Source organism: Littorina saxatilis, linkage group LG4 (assembly GCF_037325665.1).
Source record: "Littorina saxatilis isolate snail1 linkage group LG4, US_GU_Lsax_2.0, whole genome shotgun sequence".
In the NCBI taxonomy this organism is placed as follows: Eukaryota; Metazoa; Mollusca; class Gastropoda; order Littorinimorpha; family Littorinidae; genus Littorina; species Littorina saxatilis.
Genome location: NC_090248.1, coordinates 13,281,669 through 13,289,832, shown reverse-complemented (window position 1 = coordinate 13,289,832; position 8,164 = coordinate 13,281,669). Strand labels below are relative to the sequence as shown.

General features: G+C 44.3%; 1 protein-coding gene across 1 annotated transcript in view; it reads left to right on the top strand.

Moving 5' to 3' along the window:
* Positions 1 to 7,894, top strand: part of LOC138964008 (carboxypeptidase B-like) — a 14,946-nt gene extending 7,052 nt beyond the window's left edge. Inside the window, exons 5-12 of the mRNA XM_070335881.1 lie at positions 139 to 241; positions 1,062 to 1,181; positions 1,731 to 1,832; positions 2,713 to 2,832; positions 3,666 to 3,753; positions 6,049 to 6,245; positions 6,999 to 7,086; positions 7,543 to 7,894. Of these exons, the coding sequence (XP_070191982.1) occupies positions 139 to 241; positions 1,062 to 1,181; positions 1,731 to 1,832; positions 2,713 to 2,832; positions 3,666 to 3,753; positions 6,049 to 6,245; positions 6,999 to 7,086; positions 7,543 to 7,751 (1,027 nt within the window). The 3' untranslated portion in view covers positions 7,752 to 7,894. The remainder of the gene's footprint in view (positions 1 to 138; positions 242 to 1,061; positions 1,182 to 1,730; positions 1,833 to 2,712; positions 2,833 to 3,665; positions 3,754 to 6,048; positions 6,246 to 6,998; positions 7,087 to 7,542) is intronic.
* The last annotated feature ends 270 nt before the right edge of the window (positions 7,895 to 8,164 follow it).

Here is an 8,164-nt window from a genome sequence, read left to right as displayed (position 1 = left end):
AATGTTTCCCGCTCGTTTTTTGTTGAATGTTGACCTTTTTAAAGCGTTTTCTGTTGAGTGCTAAACCTTTCCAGTTCGTTTTCTGTTGAATGCTAAACCTTTCCAGTTTGCTTTTTATTGGGTGCAACACGGTTTCAGCATGATCCGCAACGTGGACGCTCAGAATTTGCTGTACAAGCAGAGGCGCACGGCGAGAGCTGGCACCACGCTGGACCACGACTTTTACCGTAGTTACGCTCAAGTGAGTCATTCCATTTTGCCATGCCTTGATATACGCCACGTGTCAACCCTCCTACCCTACCCTCCCAAAAAACAAAAAACTAAAAAAAAAATTGTTGAGAAACTCAGGTCTTAGAAGTGGAGGGAAACTTAAAAAGTTGGACATTTACTGAGGTAATGAACAAAATTATGTCTAAGGGGGGAGTGGTTCAACCCATTCGTACCTTTCTACATCTAGTCAAGTTTTTACCAAATGTTTTAACTGGGAATCGAAAGAGTGGTGGTGGTGGTGGTGGTGTGTGTGTGTGTGTGTGTGTGTGTGTGTGTGTGTGTTTGTTTGTATGTGTGTGTGTGTGTGTGTGTGTGTGTGTGTGTGTGTGTGTGTGTGTGTGTGTGTGTGTGTGTGTGTGTGTGTGAATACGAATAATACGAATAAACTTTATTGTCATGAAACGTAGTGTTTATAAGACACTGTTTATGTGTGTGTGTGTGTGTGTGTGTGTGTGTGTGTGTGTGTGTGTGTGTGTGCGTGCGTGCGTGCGTGCGTGTGTGTGTGTGTGTGTGTGTGTGTGTGTGTGTGTTTGATCGCATTGTATTTCTAATCAATTCCTGAATCCAAAAATATATAAATATGGGATGTTTACTGTTAAAATGCCCTCAATTTATGACAATTTGTACTACGTTTGCATTTTTCGCGGAGACGAGCGTGACCCGTCTCGATCTTCGGCTAGCCAAGCCTTTTTACTTGTAGTTTTGGTGATGACTGCTTTTGGGTGTTGATCTGTTAGTTTCAGGCCAACCTATTTTGAGATGGTTTCACGCGACATGTGTTCTGCGTGCAGTACATCGATGGACTGAGGAGCCTAAGGAGCCAGTACAGCAATCTCATGCGTTTTGATGAATCTGGCAACAGCGTTCCTCGCAACAAGACTATTGAGGGCAGGATCATCCATTTTGTCGAGGTGAAGCGTCATTACATGTCACAACTTCACTTTCTGTACTCGTAGTCAGGGCTCCCAAAACTGTACGTCCATGCGCCCTTTACGCACTAGAAGCCCCAAAACACGTACTAGAAATACTTGAAGGAGGTCCTGTAACGCACAAAACTTGAAAAAAGCGGATCCCGGGACGCACAAAATGAATGTTATCATGCGCAGTGTCGGTACTGATGTAATCATGCGTAATGTCGGTACTGATGTAATCATCTGCTAGTTTCCACAGAGAATAGACAAACACGTACACTTGGTTGTACTTCAAAGACGAGGACATGTTCTGCCGGATCTCTTTCGACCCAAAATTTACGAAGAGAATGAAACCGTTTCTTGTGTGAATGCATATTTAATACGACTTTTAGAAATGACTGCATAATTAGATATACATGTTTGAGTGACGTGCATTAATTTTGTTCACGCATTTTTTCTTTAAAAGATAACCAGTATCTCTGTCCTCCAATACGAAATGTGTTTCAGCTCCACTGTGATATTTATCCCCACACGTATATGTATGCATAGCTGGGAGCCAACTTGGACAGCAGACCTGTCATCATGCTGGAGGTCAACATCCACGCCAGAGAGTGGGTCACCTCGGCCTCTGACTTCTACATGATTGATTCGGTCAGTAACCCACACTGTCCCTCTCTTTGTCTCAACTATTGACGCTGCATACAGACACGTGCACGCATGCCAGTTCTGTTCGTACTTCAGACACGTCTATGCAACTGACGGTGCGCACGGACACACACTCATGCACGCACACACGCGCGTGGGCACTCGCACGCACGCACGCACATACGCAAACACACTCACACAAACACGTACGCACGAAAGGAGGCACGCTCGCACACGCACGCAAGCACACACACACACACACACACACACACACACACACACACACACACGCACGCACAAACACACACACACACACGCACACACACATTTTGTCAAGCCACACAATATAAAAATGAATATGAACACTTCCTTAATAAAACATACATCATCGATATGTTTTACTCCTCCGAAAGCGGCGCATGGCTGCCTAAATGGCGGGGTAAAAACGGTCATACACGTAAAAATCCACTCGAGTGTACGTGGGAGTTTCAGCCCACGAACGCAGAAGAAGAAGAAGAAAATATGTTTTACAACAAGATGGACACGCAAGCACTGTCATACGGTCTATTAACATTTCAAGCTATTTTGTCGATGTCCACTACATACTCCCAGACAACATCTTTTTTACATTTAGTCAAGTCAAGTCAAGTCAAGTCAAGTCAAGAAAATGAGTTCTATGCAAATTAGGTTTATTGGGCTTGTGTTACCGAGAAAATGGGTCAGCGGTTTCTCGACCGCGGGGTTTCAGCCAACTTATTGTCTTGATTAAAAAAAAATCAATGTGTTCAGTATCAATCTGTGATTTTGATAAATGCACTAATTGTATTAATTTCGCTTTACCCGACTTGTTTTCATCTCGGTGAATGATTCTCTGTGTTTTCTACAGCTGGTGTCCAACTACGGAAGCGACGCTGACGCCACGTTCCTGCTGGACAACTTCCACCTGGTCATCATCCCCGTGGCCAACCCTGACGGCTATGAGTTCTCCAGGACAAGCTCAAACACGGTCAGTTCATTGCAATGTATATCATACCTTATTTGTATTTGTGACTGACAAAGATATGACCTTTGACCCAGATCGAGACAGCCATTGTTGTACGAGTACGCGCGATCTGTGTCAAATGGAATATTTTTGCCCAAAAGGCAAACAATATTTATTTTGTAATTCATTTTAGTTAGAATTCTTCTTGTATAAATTTGTATGGTTGAACGCACCCATGTTTGAAGTGTCGGCCAGCCCTGATGGTTATGAGTGCTCCAGTATAAGACCAAACACGGTTAATTGTCATTTATATTAAACGTTGTTTGTATTTGTGACCAAGATATGACCTTTGACACAGATCGAGACAGCCTTTGTTGTACAAGACCGCAGGAGCGGTCAACACTGGAATGGGTGTACGTGTGCGAGCGAATATTTACGTTTCTACCACAAAAGTTTGATGCTTACAAATATCAATAAATAAGCTGCAAAACAAAAGAACTGACTTTCAATAAGGCAATACATCATGGTCAGTTTGTTTTCGTGGAGTTTTTGTTCCAGAGCAATCTCCCTCACTTTTCCATTAACCCCTACCCCCCACCCCCACCCCCTCCTCCCCCCCCCCCCCTCAGTTGCAATCTGTAGTTTTTTGGTCAAAATGTGTGTGTGTGTGTGTGTGTGTGTGTGTGTGTGTGTGTGTGTGTGTGTGTGTGTGTGTGTTTGTTTGTGCGTGCGTGCGAGCGTGAGTGTGTCTGTGTGTGCGTGCGTGCGTGCGTGCGTACTTGCGTGAGGTCGTGCGTGCGTGCGTGCGTGTGGTGAAGTGAATTTGACAAAAGCCCAATATCTGATGCTGCTGACAGAGACTTTGGCGTAAGAACCGTCGCTATGTTGGTGGAATCTTCAGCTGCTATGGAGTGGATCTCAACAGGAACTTCAATGCGTTCTGGCGTGAGTGCTTTCCCTGATAACTGAGAATACTGTCAATATACCATGCAAGCTCAGTGTATAATAGTTGGCCTATAGTAAGGAATACACGTACAGGAAGAACAATGATAATATTAAAGGCACAGTAAGCCTACCGTAAACCATCACAGATACTGTCAGGCTTTTACACACAGTACAAACACCCTTTCGTTTAAACACTCACCGCTTGAGAATATCCTAGGTGCCCTACGTAAAGAGCGAGCAATTTTCTAAGAATTTATTTTCGTGGACCGTCTGATCGGCAAACAGGCGCAAGAACTAACTTTTAAAATCTAGATAATAAATTGACAGCTTGTTACACAAACATTCTTAAATCATAAAAGAATTATTTTTTCATCAAGACAAGATCAGTACAATTCGACATTTTGAAAGTTTGAAAAACAAAATCCCGGAAACGTGTCACGCAAACCGTCTTTCTCGTAGCAGACGACGGTTGTGCCTAGCACCCATTCCTCTAAACAGTCAACTTCTACCGCTCTAATTCGTGTAAATCGCAGCCGTTTGTTGCGTTTAGATTCCGAGGTACACAATAACATGCTATTGCAGATAAGCTTACAGCGAGTCGCATTGAAATCACAAACTGACGACGCTTTTGTGAAAAAAGGATACTGGATCACACGGGTTCGCGATGGCTCAGGGGTAAGATAAACCACGCAACAAAAAAAAAATGTGACAATTGCTCGCTCTTTACGGAGGGCACCTAGGATGTTTAAAAGCGGTGAGTGTGTAAATAAAAGGGTGTTTGTACTGTGTGTAAAAGCCTGACAGTATCTGTGATGGTTTACGGGAGGCGTACTCTGCCTTTAAGCAGCTTGGTCACACTTCTGAATGGGAACCGAAATCATAAATGATCGGTGTCATTTTCACATCACAGACTTTTTTTTATTTTTTTTTAAATGGAATAGTACATTTGGCTACATTCATGCAAAATCTGACATCTACGCTGCCACGTTTTGGCCCTGGCATAAATCAATTTCGAGCTACCAACGTTGACGTAATCCGCACTTAATTTTTCTCAGTTATGAAAATCCGATTGTCTCTAGATCACATACGAAATCAGCAATGTTAAAATTAGCCCCCCCCCCCCCCCCCTCCCCGTCACCTTTGTTTGGACCGCTTTTAAAAAAAAATATATATATATATTCGATATACTGCTGCGGCATTCTGTCCAAAGTTGTATTTTGTAAAGCAAGTTTGTGTCCGATGACAAGGGCAAACATTATGGTCGGTTACTGTATTTTCAAGTGTTTTTTTTCATTGAAGTTTATTTGTAAATCAAGTACACATGCGAAAATCGTACGAGATTTGTCCCTTGATGTCGTAGAAGAGAACCTTTCCTTGTAAAGTATGTAACAGCGAGTTTTGTCATTCTTAATTAATTGTATTTCTTGAGGGTAAAAAAAAAAATATTCTAGGGTCGGGAGGAAAAAATCGAGTCGGCTGGGGAATCGGAAACATTGAGAAAAAATGTCTTGGCCCAATGTGGCATTCCACTGTGCACAGGAGTCGGGGAATGGGAAACACTGCATTTTGTCTTGGCGTAATGTGGCATTCCACTGTGCACAGATGTCGGGGAATGGGAAACACTGCATTTTGTCTTGGCGTAATGTGACATTCCACTGTGCACAGATGTCGGGGAATGGGAAACACTGCATTTTGTCTTGGCGTAATGTGGCATTCCACTGTGCACAGAAGTCGGGGAATGGGAAACACTGCATTTTGTCTTGGCGTAATGTGGCATTCCACTGTGCACAGGAGTCGGGGAATGGGAAACACTGCATTTTGTCTTGGCGTAATGTGGCATTCCACTGTGCACAGATGTCGGGGAATGGGAAACACTGCATTTTGTCTTGGCGTAATGTGGCATTCCACTGTGCACAGATGTCGGGGAATGGGAAACACTGCATTTTGTCTTGGCGTAATGTGGCATTCCACTGTGCACAGATGTCGGGGAATAAGAAACACTGCATTTTGTCTTGGCGTAATGTGGCATTCCACTGTGCACAGATGTCGGGGAATGGGAAACACTGCATTTTGGCTTGGCGTAATGTGGCATTCCACTGTGCACAGATGTCGGGGAATGGGAAACACTGCATTTTGTCTTGGCGTAATGTGGCATTCCACTGTGCACAGATGTCGGGGAATGGGAAACACTGCATTTTGTCTTGGCGTAATGTGGCATTCCACTGTGCACAGATGTCGGGGAATGGGAAACACTGCATTTGTTCTTGGCCTAATGTGGCATTGCATTGTGCACAGAGGGCAGCGGCTATTGCACGTCCGACTCGTACCCCGGCACCAGCTACAACAGCGAGCCCGAGACCAACGCTGTGGAGAGCATCTTCCGTCGCTTCCAGAACAACATGGTCATCTACCTGCCCGTGCACTGCTACTCCCAGGTGCTCCTCTTGCCCTGGAGCTACCAGTCCACCAACAGCATCGTCAACGCCCGCCACGTGAGTCGCATTCACCAGTGTTGCACGACCCCGTGACCCGGTATAACAGACGATGTTAGGAAATAACTCTGTCTGGTTTGTGTCGGTGGAGAAAGAGTAGATACTCTTGCTTTCAGTGAGTCAAACTTTCACACTTGAAATCACAGGCCAGTCACTCAGCGAGGGGTGTGTCTGACACACGTGGACAAGGAGCATGTGTAGAAAGCTTGACTCACTAAAAGTAAGAGTACTCCCTCTTTCACAACCCATACCAACCCAACAGAGTTATTTCCGGAATTTAGGCCTAAGGTGAAGGTCGCACGCCGTGTCAAATGCAATCAACACCGGTATTGGTGACCGGTTGACGATTTCTTTGCCGGTATTTTGACACAAATAAGGCTAAAGTACGGGAAATTCCCGGTAAAATGCCAACACCAACGTGTGTTCACCTTTTTAAATATAACATGTAAAGTGTATATGTTTCCTACACTCGGTATAATGCAGCACAAATAATGAATTTATTTTAATAACAATCTTGGATGCATTCCCAGATAATTTTTAACGTCATAAGATAATACCTTTGGACTTCAGTCTGGCCTGAAAGATTTGACTTAGCAATGAATCGCATCATGTCCTCTATAGATTATTAGCATCTCTGGACATTATCTCCACAATAGTCCGAAAGACGATATCGTCATATTATTTTCAGTGCAAAATATATTGGACATGTTATTATACGAAGTAGGCCAAATAATATATGTTTTTCCATGACAGAGAGACTATGGCAATGCCATGGGTGCTGCCATGAAGGCTTCATCGGGCCGGAACTACGGTGTTGGTACCGCCTATGCTACCATCGGCTGTATGTTGTTTATGTTTTTCTTTTTCTTTTTTAATATTTTTTTTAAGTTTTGGAAGACACTGTAACCGCAGTGTGTCCGTTTATTCACGCAAAGCAGTATTTACAAACTCGATTTCTGTCTGTGCTCGGAACTAAATTGTAACATTTATTATTGTTCGGACAAATGGGTCATCTTGATGGCAATAACTCAGCGACGGTACCCGTGTCCCATCCCAGTGTCACCGCCGTGGCACACACACAAAACTTGTCATCTGCAAATACCTGTGCAGCACGCTCTTGGTGCTGCTATAGTTTTCTACGGGAAGGAAGCGACATAAGACATACAATTAAATAAACAATGGATGGAAAGTGTGGCCAATATGTCCAAGCAATGGGGATCGACGTGAAAGGCACGAAATAAAATAAAATGAATTCAATAGTTTCTCTTCTCTTTTTTTTCTCCCCTGCCGGCCACAGATGCTGCTGCAGGAACGTCAGGGGACTGGGCGCTGGTTGAAAAACAGGGAAGCAACTCCAACTTCATCTCCATCGCCTACGAGCTGAGACCCGCACCGGGTGCGGGGACTGGAGGATTTATCCTCCCAGCGAGCGATATCGTGCCTACAGGGCGAGAACTCCTGGCTAGTGTCCTCGCCGTCGCTAAGAGAAACTTCAACGAATCGTAAGGCAATGGTTGCAGCTTCGGTTCCGGCGCTGAATCCGCGATAGCTACTGGTTCCGCTTTCTATTGTTTAGTTTTGACGTGAGGAGTGGTTTTTTTTGAATGGATTATAACTGGATGAGTTGAATAAAAAATGAAGGCGATTAATTGGGGTGTTTTTGTTCGTGTGTGTTATTCAATGTTAGGTGTCTCTTGTGAGTTTGAGAAATCACTGGCTTGTTCCGTTGATAACGAATGCGAGCGATATCGTGCCTACAGGGCGAGAACTCCTGGCTAGTGTCCTCGCCGTCGCTAAGAGAAACTTCAACGAATCGTAAGGCAATGGTTGCAGCTTCGGTTCCGGCGCTGAATCCGCGATAGCTACTGGTTCCGCTTTCGACGCTGAATCCGCGATAGCTATTGTTTAGTTTTGACGTG